This window comes from Cottoperca gobio, chromosome 4, assembly GCF_900634415.1.
Source record: "Cottoperca gobio chromosome 4, fCotGob3.1, whole genome shotgun sequence".
NCBI classification, from domain to species: Eukaryota; Metazoa; Chordata; class Actinopteri; order Perciformes; family Bovichtidae; genus Cottoperca; species Cottoperca gobio.
Genome location: NC_041358.1, coordinates 1,366,173 through 1,380,669, shown reverse-complemented (window position 1 = coordinate 1,380,669; position 14,497 = coordinate 1,366,173). Strand labels below are relative to the sequence as shown.

At 40.4% G+C, this 14,497-nt stretch overlaps 1 protein-coding gene across 1 annotated transcript in view; it reads left to right on the top strand.

The window, feature by feature from the left end:
* The first annotated feature begins 743 nt into the window (after positions 1–743).
* LOC115006914 (cadherin-2-like) overlaps positions 744–14,497 on the top strand; it is a 76,317-nt gene continuing 62,563 nt past the window's right edge. Inside the window, exons 1-2 of the mRNA XM_029429541.1 lie at positions 744–828; positions 4,851–5,003. Of these exons, the coding sequence (XP_029285401.1) occupies positions 744–828; positions 4,851–5,003 (238 nt within the window). The remainder of the gene's footprint in view (positions 829–4,850; positions 5,004–14,497) is intronic.

The following is a 14,497-nucleotide window of genomic DNA, read 5'->3' as shown; positions in this document are numbered from 1 at the left end:
GTACTGTAGGAAAACAAAGTATCGGGGCTGGAGACGAACTAAATGGAATCGCATTTCAAACCACCATGTGTTCTTTCACCGGCAGATTTCAAATCAATCTGGATACGCAAGAAAACAGGCCTCAGACTGGGATCATGCAAGAGTCTAAGCATTAGAAAGTGTAAGCGTGCATCTTTATAGTGGAGGACTTCCACCTATGCAGCCTTTAATTTGATGAGCTGAACTTTTACCCTACATGCTGTGCGCCGTGGTTCCAGTGTGAGAAATGAGATGAGAAGCTTTCCTTTTCCTTAACATCCACTGTGTGTGAAGCTTAGGCACACGGTCAGTTCACACACACACACACACACACACACACACACACACACACACACACACACACACACACACAGTCAGTTGGAGCTGATTATAAACTATTTGACATATATTGGCCAATCAGAACACAACTGGGACAGGCCTCCTGTCTAGACTTAGGGGTATAAACCTCCATCATGTTGCTCGACATGGAATCTAAGCTACATGTTGTTAAATCGATATCTGCTCCAGCCTGGGTGTCATAGTGATGCTGTGTCAGATCCACTGCTTCTCCAGACCTAACAACAACAGTAGGGATATCTAATCCACCAAAGCTAAAGCAAACACATTGCTTTGATTTGATGTGATGCTTTGCTCTCACATGTGATTCTTGCTGGTGGAGGTTTTAGTGCTGCATAAAGTATCAAATACCCAAATATGTAGTGCCAATGTCCAGAGAAGAGAGGTGTGCTCCCATCTCTGGGGAGGCCTGGCTCAAGGAGGATTATGAGGAGAAGGAGGTGGGGGTGGGTGGTGACTGGTGGGGGCGTTGTTGATGTTAAGATAATGCAATTTCAAAGCCAGCATTTATTACATCCATAATCAAACTGAGCTATAAGGCTGGAAACAGCCACATTGTTTGTGTGAAGTCTTTGTGTGTGTGTGTGTGTGTGTGTGTGTGTGTGTGTGTGTGTGTGTGTGTGTGTGTGTGTGTGTGTGTGTGTGTGTGTGTGTGTGTGTGTGTGTGTGTTGTGGTAGAAATGATGTTAACAAAGATGATCAAAAGATACAAAGTTTGTCTTTCTGCAGAAAGGATCAAAGCATACAACACAGAGGTCTGTCAAGCAATGATACTGTGTGTTGAGTGTGGTCTCACCTTTATACACTTCAGGTGACCTATAGGGGTCAAGAATAGGGTGAGGGAAAAAGTGTGCTGCAACTAGTGACTACTATCTGCCACACACAACCTCACTTCCTCCTTAACAGCTGTTTTCCCCCACTATGAACACCTAGGTCATCTTGACGTCATATCTTCACACTGTACTGTTTCCCTAATGAGTACCATGGAGATAAGAAACAGGGCAGCAAAGCAATGCAGTGTTTTTCCATTACAGTGTGTGTGCGTGTGTGTGTGTGTGTGTGTGTGTGTGTGTGTGTGTGTGTGTGTGTGTGTGTGTGTGTGTGTGTGTGTCAGATCAATCAGGACAGGGTGACAGCTGTCCTCTGAGGATTAGATGTGTATGTCTATAGTGCACTGTGCATGTCCTGAGTTTAGTCTGCTCTTCATATACAGACCAACAAAGCTACAGACCTGCTAATTTTGGGCTCCAGATTTCAGTCATAATTACTTACGTGCACTCACTCAGTCTGACTCATAACCTGCTATTACAGCGAAACCATAGCTCTAGGAACTATGGAAATAGTCTCCAATAAAGACATGAAGTAGTACAGTGAGGTGCAGAGTTAAATGCATGTTCTGGGGATGTTAGGTGGCTTTAATGTTGAGGGTGACGTTTCTCCTGAGCTATATTCATGCATACTTTGACTCACAGTTTGTGGGCTGAGTCTTCCTGCTCTCTATTGTTATGTCTACTGTTAGTCTTCTTCCTCACCAGCCACACTGCATGCTTGTGTAAATGTATTCTCTTTAGATTGATAAAGTGCTGTACAAATAGGCAGCATTGATGAAAGTGAGGTGTTCACTGTCCACGGTGCACACTGCAACCAGCTGGGATATTTTTATTGCGTTGCACACTCAGATGTGTTTCCGGCTGTCAGCACAACACACTCATGCAAAGTCTTCCAATCTTTGCAGTTTTTGACCTCTTAACTGGAAGCAAGGTCTACCTGCTGCTCTTCATCACCGTTTGCATTTGTCTACCAGTTGTCAATAGTTAGCCAAAGAGTAAACTTTTCTTCCTCAGACAGATTTATTTGAACACTTTTAGAGGCCTGAGGAACTCTAGTCATTCAGCACAAAGCAAAGATTAAAGTATTGTTGTGTTGCAGCTTCCCTAATGTGTTTATCATCTCACAACCCCTGATTCTTATCTTTATCATATTGCATACTTTTCTCATTCATATCCAATGTGATTTTATAGTGTTGTGTCTCACACCAGAAAACATTACAGAGGCCAGCCCTGCAGCCACACAGGCTCATTGCTGACATTTTGTTGAGGATGACTGAGCTCAGTCTTCTTGAGCTCCAACTCAGAGTTTTGGAGCAGCTATTAGAACTGAAGACAGTGTGTCACACTAACCTACATTTGGTACAAAGACGACCTGGAAGTAGAAAACCTGCTGTAATATTCTGGGATATGAGTTTACAATTCTCTTTATATTAGGGTTCAACTAAATTTGAGTTTTTCTAGACTCTACACTAATACATGTGGGTGACTCTTAGCATCCAAAACAATGAGCGATTAGATTTGATCTGAAGAAGCATGGATTATGATGAATTATGCTTCTGAAGAGAATATAAATGCAAATTATATATAGAGAGTTGGAGTTTGTTCCAAATAAGATTGTTTTCCGGTGATTAAAGAAGAAGAGAAGCGAGTGCAACTTTATATATAACATTTTTATAATTAAATAAGAAGCACAAAGGAAATCCTCATGGCTGGGCCAAATGGTTACCATAGCAAGTTCGCAGGGACAATAGATGGAGGCATGGCTGAGCTAGTTCTGATGGGATGACATCATTTTATCACATTATTTTTTGTGTAAATTGCAAATTATAACCATAAATTGGCTCAAATCGGTAATTTCAGCAATAACAGCGGTGTGAAGATGTTCCCATGAATTCTTCTACGTGTGCGCCCATTAAAGCTTTGTCAGCTGTGTCTCTGTCAGGCATTGTTAATGAACAATCAGCTACCATCAGATCAGAATCAGAGCTGGCACATTCAACATTCACCACACAACTGCATGTATAAAATATTATACAATCTTGTCTATGGCTGGAAAAAAGGCAAAAATGTACCAAAAAGAACCTCTCTCTGGTGCTTCTACTCTCAGACATGTTGGCATGTTTGGTTCATTCGGTCCCTCTGTCAGGCATTTATAGCCCAACGTACAATCTAACATCTTTAAGTAACAACCAACACTGTCAGCCAGCATGTGCTTGTGTTTATTCGTAACTGAGAAAGATTGTATCATGTATATAGTTATGAGTGTTCACTCTAATTTAGATGGTTAGACTGTGGGTGCAGGAAAAGATGACTCATGCTCAAGCTTTTAGCTTTCCAGCCTGCAATGTCTTCTTTTATCCACATCACAACATCCAGTAGTGTACTGATCCATCGATCTGGATCAATATATCCATTCAATAATCCTAGTGAAAACATTGATACATATCATTTTTAACATACACCTTTATTTTGAAATTCCATGGCACCTCCTTGCTACGGAGTAATAACATTGTCAAATTACATTGGAGTTGCTCTTCTTGTGAGTTGATATAAATGGAACTATATATGATCATAAGATATTGTCTCATATCAGTGGCAGGTCCATGAATTGATAACGTGTGACAACTTTGTGATATCGGAAAATATTGTATCATTATCCAAAGAATCCATTTAATATCGTATGGTGAAACTTGTGATTCACACCCTCGTGGATGGACATGTAAGCGTGTCTAACTTTCATGCAAGTGACAGGAGTTTACCTTTTTACTAACAATAACATATTCTTTTACTTGCCTTTCCCTGACTATACCTCCCCCATAGTTTATTTACAATGATCTTTTATCTAACAGTAACTATTGTAAAAAGTGAGAATTAAAGAAACGTTGTCATTGAATATAAAAACAAACAATTTTACATGATAATATGTCAGTGTTGTGTTTACATCTTATTCCGCTGACCTTAAGCGGTGAATAAATCCTTCAAGGCAACTTTAACCTCCATCCATCTATCCATCGTCTACCTCTTATCCGGGGTCAGGTCGCGGGGGCAGCAGCTCCAGTAAGGAACCCCAATCTTCCCTTCTCCGGGCCACATCCTCCAGCTCTGACTGGGGGATCCCGAGGCGTTCCCAGGCCAGTGAGGAGATATAATCTCTCCACCGAGTCCCCTGGGTCTCCTCCCAGTTGGACATGCCTGGAACACCTCCCTAGGGAGGCGCCCAGGTGGCATCCTTACTATCTAGTAAGGATAGTAAAGTCTTGTTACACTGGAGGGATGTCATACTACCAGATATTAAGTAGTCCATAACAATACCAGTGAAATTCCACGATTCTCGTTACTAATACGATACCATGGTAAGAAACAAAAATCAAAGTACTTAAACATCCACTCCTTTATGACCGTTAGCATACTGTTTTTTGTTAGGAAGTGTAATATTGATGTTAAGTCCACTGTTTGGACATACAGTCTAATTAAATAAGTTCAAACACTTCCCTTCAGCGTTGTCCTCAGAGATACAGAGATACTGCTGCAGCCAGGAGAACATGTGTGACTTTGAACACCTCTTCCTGAACTGGATACAAGGTTTATTTCACCTAAAACTACTGTTGGTCCACATATTGGTGCTCTTTATGTGGGGCCATGTAGACATTCAGGACGTGGTTGGGGATGATTTTGAGGGGAGGAGGGAGAAGGAGGAGGGAGCACGAGGAGGGAGCAGGCCTGTGAATGGCTTCATTAACGAGGACGAGATGGGTTCATTCACACCCAGCAGCAATGCCGAGAAGGAGAGCCCCACTGGTAGACTGGGGAGGAACAAGGCATGCAACGCGTGTGCATGTTTGTGTGTGAGTGTGTGTGTGTGTGTGTGTGTGTGTGTGTGTGTGTGTGTGTGTGTGTGTGTGTCTGTGTTTGTTCAGTAGGTGATAATTGGTAGTAGTCTCATGTTTGCTCAGGCACAGATCTAAAAGTGGAGATCTTCACTGTCTCATTGGCTTTGAGATTCCCCGGTGGCTGTCTGTGTGTATCTCTCCTCTCCTTTCTTTCATTTCTTTCTGCTTTATATCTCTACATCTCTCTTTTGCTCTCCTGTGTACAGCACTGTTTGTCTCTCTGATGGGGGCTACAGGGATTTATGCGCCAAATTTTAACTGGGAGTGTGTTTGAAACATACTCGTACAGAAATAAAAGAACACTGTCTGGTGTACAGTGTGGCAGTTTCACTAAACCAGAGGGCAAACAATTTTCCCAGGATACTGCTGCAATGGTCAGCTGATTAAAAAATATACAACATTTTGTATTTTTGATTATTTAGTGATCATTTCATGTCAAAACATTGTCTGGTTACAGTTTAGTTTCACCTTAAAGCTTATTTATATAGCACTAAAATATAAATTAAGTCATTTTCAAAAACAAAATAAATAACACTAATAATGCATATTATTGCCTATTGTGCTAATTATTATCAATGCAGCTCTAGCTTACAGACACATTTCTGTCCTATTGAAGTGTGATACGCAGCCCGAAAGACTATTTGTATTGTATTACCTAATGTAACAAAGTGTCATATCTCTGCAGATCTTTGCAACATGAATGGAAGTCAATACTTGGCAGGACGGTGGGAAAAATACAATAAAACACACTGTGGCATGCTTCAAAAAAATGTATGTGATTTTTAGTAAATAAGGTGAAACATGCAAAAAAAACAGTAGTCTTATTATAGTGTGTAAAATAATGTTGTTCGTGTACACCTGTGTTTGTTGCGCAATGCCGCCTCATCTGCGCCCCAGTTTATTAGTGACGAGGCTGAGTGGGCGTGTCTAATGTGTGTGGGTAGTGTGATCAGGGGCATCAATGCAAAGATTGACCAGAGCCTCAACAAACATACCAGTAAGACTTGATAATGAGTGGATAGGAGTCTGAAGATTGCATACAGTGGAAGGAGCCGGGCTCTGGTCCACAAAGAGAGCGTTGCTCGGGGGCGCGGGCTTTTAACTAAATAACTGCTGTGATGGAAAGGAACAAGCTCTGAAGGCCAAAACATCTTCATGTCTCAAACTCAGTCCAAACCAGACAGTATATTATTTACCATCAGAGTATTTTGGCTGCTCTATTGTGCTGTTATAAATGGACAGTTTGTGGAATGGCTTCCTTAAAAATGAATAGGAGCACAGGTCCAGTGGCCAGTCTGATTTTTCCAGAGACTATTTTGCGGTTCCGTACTGGTGCTGCTACAATTAGATAAAGCAGTATAATGAAGTAAATCTCATTTAGCTGTGAGAGTCCACAATCAGCAGTTGTCTCAGATCTGCGCTACAGATATCGATCGTCTGTCCAACACTGTAGGAAAAACAGATGGGAGCTCCGGTCGAGATGAGGCTTTCCTTAAACCACTTCACTGTGTACTCTGGCTGCCAGCTCACCGGCACTCCTGAGCTCACTTTGTGTGTGTGTGTGTGTGTGTGTGTGTGTGTGTGTGTGTGTGTGTGTGTGTGTGTGTCTGTGTGTGTGTGTCTGTGTGTGTGTGTCTGTGTGTGTTAAATGGAAAATCCACTGTGAAAGCAGATTTATAACACATGCATAAAGCAGATTTATATCACATTCATACAGCAGATTTATATCTCTGAGCGAGTCAGCGATTCGGTGAGATTGTGTTAATTTATGTTGTTGCACCACAACATGATGCGGTAAGATACAATACACAACCACAGAAAACGCTGTGATGTGATACAATGGCTGTGTCTCAATTCATGGGCTGCAGCCTGCGCAGGCTGTATTTGTAGACCGATTACGTCACAGCGGCCGAGAAAGGGGTGTCCCATTTTGGCGACTCCTTCAAATGCACAATGAATGGAAATGAATGATCGAACAAAGAAAATTATTGAATGATTATTATAAATAAAAGTATGATAAAACAATATAACATTTAAGTATACAGATAAAGTTTGCTGCTGGACTTGGATGGGCTGCCACAATAAAGCCCCTGGTGTCTCCTGATCATCATTTAAAATACATTATGATAAAGCATATCTTCAATAATGATTGAAAATAAGAAAATAAAAGTATTATCTCTGGTTCCGTTCTCTGGGAAAATGTTAAAGTAAGCCGTCAACTGGGCTTGATAACTTCAGAGAGTTGCTAGGAGACGGGAGCGGCAAAATGTAGGGGCGTGAACAACTTGTGATGTACCAGGAAGTCCCCTGTAGACCGGACTGTCTCATTTCGTAGACTGCTCAGTTCAGCCTTCGCGGTATACGGAGGTCCTGGCCTGCAAAGACCGCGAAGTCTACGTCCTGCGCAGGCTGCAGCCCATGAATTGAGACACAGCCAATGTGATATAACACTTAACTCAACAGATAAAAGATCATTAAAGGGCTCCGGACTGCGAACAAAATGTTTGCAAATGATACCATTTGTTGTGAGTGTGCGGGTTAAAATGTCATGTAGTCACACTAATGCTGGGCATGATGATGCGGAGGGCGTGAATCGCGTGTATCTCGCTGATTGATTATTTTACTTCCAGCTCAGCGTTCACTCTGCCTGTATGTGTGTTTATTAGCAACATATTGGCCTTTCAGGGCCGAGCTGAATGATTTTGCATGCTTCCCAGTGTTATCTCTCTCAGGAGGGGTGGGGCTGAGCCAGGCAGCCGCTCACTGAGGGCTTTCTGAGCCGGGGCAGTTGCTAGGTGATAGCGGGGCAGTTGCCAGGGGAAACCATAATGGCGCTAAGAAACCCTGTACATTCCACTAGTGAGGTAGTATTGGTGTTAAATTCAGGGAGGGGGAACACAGCATAGTTTCTATTAATTTCTATTGGAATACTTGAAATGATACTTAATGATCTTCCAGGGTGTTCCAATACTAGCACAGAAAATAACAATCAGTCAAAAACAACTAGTTTGAGCTCAGTAAGTATAGATATGGCAGTGATAGGCTAGAGAGACAGCTGTTGTATCTTATTTATTGTAGAAATGTGTCTTAGCTTTAGGAGCTTTAGTTTTGTTTACGCAAATGTAAAGTGCGCCTATAAATACAATTTATTATTATTATTATTATTATTATTATTATTATTAGTGTTAGGGCGTGGCTTTTGTTCAGGTCGCAGTTACTGCACACAGCATCTTCAAACTTCTGTCCTCCTTATCGTGTTGGCAGGTTTGTATGTGTTGGTGACTTCTAGCTAAGCATTTGAGACATTTAAATAAAGCTCTGTAGCCTTTTCCTTCGGTTGAGCTGTTCTCGCAGCTTTGCCTTGCTTCTAGTGTTTGTCCCTTTCACTGAGTGGACGCACAGATTACATTGATATCAGTCCTTGTGGGTTTGACTGCAAATGATAAGTGTAATCTCACTTGTGCTTTTTCGTCATATGGGAGTTACCATAATGACCTGATGACCTGTCTCTGACTTAAAGAGCATCCTCATAAACATCCATGCTGTTATTGTGATGGCGTTTTCTGAATATATTAGACTTGTTACTTTATAATATCGAAGGTTTTTGAAAAGGCAAACAAATGGATGTTCTTCAAGGTAAATGAATAAACATGTAATGCTATGTGTTATATTCTGAATGTACAGTAGATTAAGCCCTCACACGGGAATCTTTCCCATCTAAAATGCATTCCATATGATGTGAACACAGCACTATGTATCCTGAGGGAAACACTATGCTAGTTGATATAAAATGATATGGCACAATGCAATATTGAAGTACAAAGACCCTGATGAGGGCCAAAGCATTTGTTTGAAAGTAAATGTGTGTTCCTCTCATCTAACCATGCTGGACCTGGCAACCTCTTAGTTCAATTTAAATTCATGAAATATTATCCTATACTCTGTCTGCTTGGGTTGGGTTGACGGAGCGAAAAAAAAGTCGGCCTCTGGCTTCGCTTCTAGATGGAGTTTATCTAGCAACACCCAGCTGTCACTACGACACACACACACATGCATGCATTAAGAATGCAGGAAGCCTCAGAGTTCAGCAGTGTTTGCAAGTATTTAGCAGACAGAAAATTGTTTTGGAAGATTCACTAGTGAGGCTTTAATCCTGTTTAGTTCTCTTTGTTGTTTTTTAATCTTTGCTCAATTGTGTGTGTGTGTGTGTGTGTGTGTGTGTGTGTGTGTGTGTGTGTGTGTGTGTGTGTGCGTGTGTGTGTGTGTGTGTTTACTTGACTTGATTTGTGTGTGTTTATTTATGTAAATGTGTGTGCCCTTTTATCAGCAAGTGTGTTAAGCCTATGACAGCACAGCTGCGGCCGAGCTTCCACACCATGTCACAGGATTGTTGACTGATACATCCTGCCTGTTTAACATGTTGCCTTAATATTGAGTTTAAAATATGGACTCCTCTCACAAAGCTCACACATTGACTCACAGATGTGTTCTGTTGATCAGCAGTGACAGTGTTCAGATTAGACAGGATAAAGTCTGCAGTTTAATCACTCTGGATCAACACTGTTTGCTTCCCTGTCATGGTGGAAGGTGATGTGTTTCAGTCCAACACCACAATGTTTATCCATGTTTAGCTTTCTGAAGACAAAAAGCCTAACCATGAATCTTTACTTATTATCGAGGCTTAAGTATTTCAACATTCAGCAGTGGTGGACAGTAATTAAGTACATTTACTCAACTACTGTATTCAATTACAATTTTGAGGTACTTGTACTTTACTGAGTATTTCCATATCCTGCTGCTTCATACTTCCACTACATCTCAGAGGGAAATATTGTACTTTTTACTACATTATGTACCTACTCTTGACTTTTGACTATTATTCCATTCACTTTTTAAAATCCAGACACCTGGGCCAGCTACACAGTATTTTACGTAATCCTTATTGTTGTTATTTTTGTTTATATTTAAACTTATATTTGTATTCTTATTATCCTTGCGTTATCCTCCGTAGGAACTCCTCCCTGTCCTCTCCTGTGATTTACTCTCATGCTGTTGCGGCTTTGACACCTGAATTTCCTTACAGGGATTAACACTTAACTTCTTCATAAACATTAAGTTAATGATAGAATGAAGTTTCTGATCAGTAATGAAATAAACTAAAGCAATTGTAAAAATGAATAAACCCAATACACTGAATTTTAAATAGTTATTTTGTTAAGTTTGACTTTTAATTCATCCACCACCACCTGTCCTTCACACAACATGCGCTCTACACAAAGACCCAGCACCACATGTTTCTCCTGCGGAGGCTGAAAGCTTTTAATGTCACATTCAACATTACATCCATGTACAATTTCCTCACAAAGAAAAGTAAAGGGTAAGAAAAAGCTGAAGAACTCGGAGCTTAAAGGTCGAATCAAAACAGCAATCTCCTGATGTAATCTATATATTTATTTAACGCAATAAGTCAAACAAAGAAAATATTCTCAGCTGAGGACACATTTCGCGTCGCCGTTTCCATAGACCGCATGGCTCAAAAAGCCCCATCGTTACGGTCTCACGGCTCCGCTCCAGGTGTGCCCAAACATTTGAAAATTCGCATCTAATACATGGAGTAGGCGTTGACCTTCTCCTCATTGGTCCCAGTTTGGCGCCTACACGCTCCTCCGTCAGCAGTCCGGAAGTGATGGTTTGTTGACCTGTTACTCTTAAAGGGGAAGTGCCCCTATTATGTTTGTAATACATAGTTGTGCAGAAAATACATAATTGTGCAGAAAATACATAGTTGTGCAGAAAATACATAATAGTGCAGAAACATATTCGTAGTGTCGTAATACATATTGATTGAGGTAGGACAAATACATGTGATAGTCTTTCCAGTGTGGATTAATGAAGATCAGGATTAATTTACCTGACAATTCCCCCTTTACACACCATTTATGGTGTGTATAATCTCCAGTAAATATAAGGCACCGAGTGGTGTACAAATTCATCATATGGTATACAAGAATACATTCATAGTGCACTTGTTTTTATTCCAGTCATAAAAATACCTTCTGTATAAAACCAAAGAACTTCATTTGTTATTCCAGCATAAAGACAATTAGCTTCAGTATAATAAAAAACACTTCCAGTAAAAGACAGTAAATATTAGTAAACTTTTAATGTCTGTATAAGATTGTAATATCTGTATACGACTGAGAGACTGTAACTACAATAAAGTCAGTGGCTTCGGTATGGCAGCAAAGAACACTTTGTAGAGTTATTCACACGAAATCATCTTCCTGGCTGTCGTGTTCCTGCTCTATATCATAGTCTATGAGTACCCCACTGTTTGATGCTGGCTCTCTGCTGAGTCGGTCAAGTCCTTTCAAAGCTCTGGTAAAGGATCCATCAGGGGCTGTGTTATTTGGGATGAAAGTACAACACAGAGCCAAACAATTTGCACACACCCCCTTTTTCAGCTAGCACCATGTCTAATGCAATTTCGTTCTGTAATCAGGCTAGTTCTATCAAATTGCATAAATCTATGGAGAGGGGCTGATACTCGTGTACATTTGTTTTGTTATTGTGGAATCAATCAATCTCGTCATGCGGCTTCTAATTTATGGTATATAACAACATCCACTACAGTAAGTATTTAGAATCAGAATAATCTTTCTTGTCATGTAGGTTTTCACCTACAAAGAATTTGCTCTGGGTTAGCTGGTACATGAATATAAAAAATGCATAAATATTTACAAAATATAAATCGGTGGAGATAATGTACAAATTAATATAGCTATTAATGCTGAAGATACCAGTGACATGAGAACTCTCCATCTCCCGGACCGTCTTTCCATAGCATCACCAGACTAATTCTCTACCCCTGAATTCTCTGCTAATTCTTTATATAATGTTGTCAATCTTTGTAAGGCTCTAGTAACTGATCTCTTTGAAACAGTATTATTTGATATAATCGTGCAACAGGATGATCCAACATGGCACACACACACCTTTCTCTGCTAGGAGCACGTCTAAAGACATTCTATCATGTCAATAAGCTGGAAGCTGCTTGTTGTTCAGCTTGTCCCTTAACGGCATCCCTTGTAATAATTAATAAACCTCTGTTAGATGCAATGAATGTAATTAGTCCACATTCTTATTAGTAGTTGCCCATCATAAAAACAATGAGTCAAAACCTGCTCCAATTTGATCTCTGGCACTCCCCGGGGGACTCCTACTGCATCTCTTGTATGCTGTGGAGCTGAAGCTCTCCCCAGGTGCTGTGTTTCTCTTCAGCCGAGTTCAAGCTCACAAGAGTTTGACCTGTTGTGGGCCAAACATAGAAACACTCGACCAGTGTCATCAATGCACATATTTCAGTCTTGTGCTATTGGTTCTGTGAGTTGGAAATCTCTTAATGAGATTTTTGCAAATTGGGCTGAGTGGTTCTGTTACACTGTGCATCATTGTTAACAGACAGGTTTACTCTGTTATTGGTCCGAGTATTACTGGGACTGGGCTTAAAGCAAGGAGGGGCCTGACTGGTACACACACACACACACACACACACACTATATATTTACTGAGCTAGTGGTATACAGTTTACAGTCCAGCCACATATTCTTCTCCACATATCCTGTCTCCCTGCTATTCTATTTCTTACTGTAGTATCTTTATATCCTTTCCTACTGACTGCTTGGAGATTGCAGTCTTCTTGTTTTCTACCTTTATCCTAAAGTGTCCTTGTGGACCTGCTCCTAAAACCTCTGCTGCCTAAAACAAACAGTCTCTAATCTCTGGGATGCGATGAAACGATGGTGAGGAATAATGGATCACAATCATTTATTTTCTTACATGTCACTCCTCTCCGTGGCAGCTGTGTTCCTCTGCCCACCTGACCTGTTCTGCATATTGTTAGGGAAGAGGGACAGGTTATTACGTCACAGAAATCAAATTTGATGTGGTTGTGCAGTCTCAGGTGTACAGGGCTATACTCACCCTCCTGTGATGACTCTGACCCCCATGTCACAGTCCCCTTCTAAAACTTCGGGTTGTTGAATCTTCACTGATGGTGAGACAAGCGCCCCTATGGGTACCACCTCCCTGTGTAGTCAGACTTCACCACGAAGAGGTCCAGTTTCTGCTTTATGGAGTCAGTGTCTCTCACAGGAGTGGTGATATATTTATGTGTCACCAGGATATATTTTTCTCTCCCTCTTCTTCCTTTCCAAATGGTGGTATATTTCTAAATATGGCTCTGATAGTTTTCCCGGCACAGATAGGGAAACTTGGCATGATTTCCAGTGTTCTTTTATACCATTAGTCTTTCACACTTATTTACATCAACACTGATTATTGTACCGTAAATGTTCTTATTCTGTCTAATGTTTTATGTTTTTGCAGTGCAAGTACTTTGACCTGCAATTCTTACATAAAGCTTATTATTATCATCATTATTATTATTATTATTATCCTTTACCCACATTACCTTATTTTACAGTTCATTTAGCTGTAAACACTTTAGCTACTGTCATAGCGTCTACTGTATGTGTTGGAAATACTTCAGCTCATTTTATATACACGTCTATAATCGTTAAACTACATTTATTTCCTTCATATTTATTTAGTTCAGAATATCCGTTTCTCGGCATTCGGCCTTTGAATCAAATGCTATGAATATACTCTATTAATATAATACTCAATATAATACTCCCCCTTTTGAGACATGGTCAAATACCGTGTCTCAATACACATTTATATCATTCTCGGTAGTACTGAGTTCTTCTCTGGTCAAGTGTTCTTTCGTCAGTCGTCTCTGTCTTGTATGTAATTATTCTTAGTCCAAACGGCTTGTTCTTACTTTATAGCTGCATTCTGCATCTCTTTCAATATCTCTGTCTTGTGTTCTGGTGTGTTTGTCTTCTCATTTACATATTGTTGTCTACTGAAACTGGATCAGTTCTTATCATATGTGTTGTGCCTTTATATAAAGCAATATACTTTGGTAGCTTTACTGCCTTCAATAAGTCTTCTATTAGAGTGAGTAATATGTTTGTTAGTCAATGTTACCATACCTGTATGCTGTACTTGTTGAGCAAACACATGTTGAACATGCATAGTCACTGTGTGTGTAGATATTTACAACTTTGTCTTTCTTTAATCTGCATGTCTCTGTCAATGCTATCAGTTCTGCTGCTCTGCTGACAGATGATTGGGTAGAGCTTCTGCTTTTAATACGTCGGTCTGTGTCACTACAGAAATCTTGTCACATTCGGATCCTCTAGGTTACTTTACATGATCTGTTATCAAACATTTCTATCTCTGGTTCCTCTTAGGGAACTGTCAGTCAAGTCTGGTCTTGGTGAAGTTCCTTGTCCGTCTCTGTCGTTCAGTCATGTGATTCTCCGTCCTCAGCTG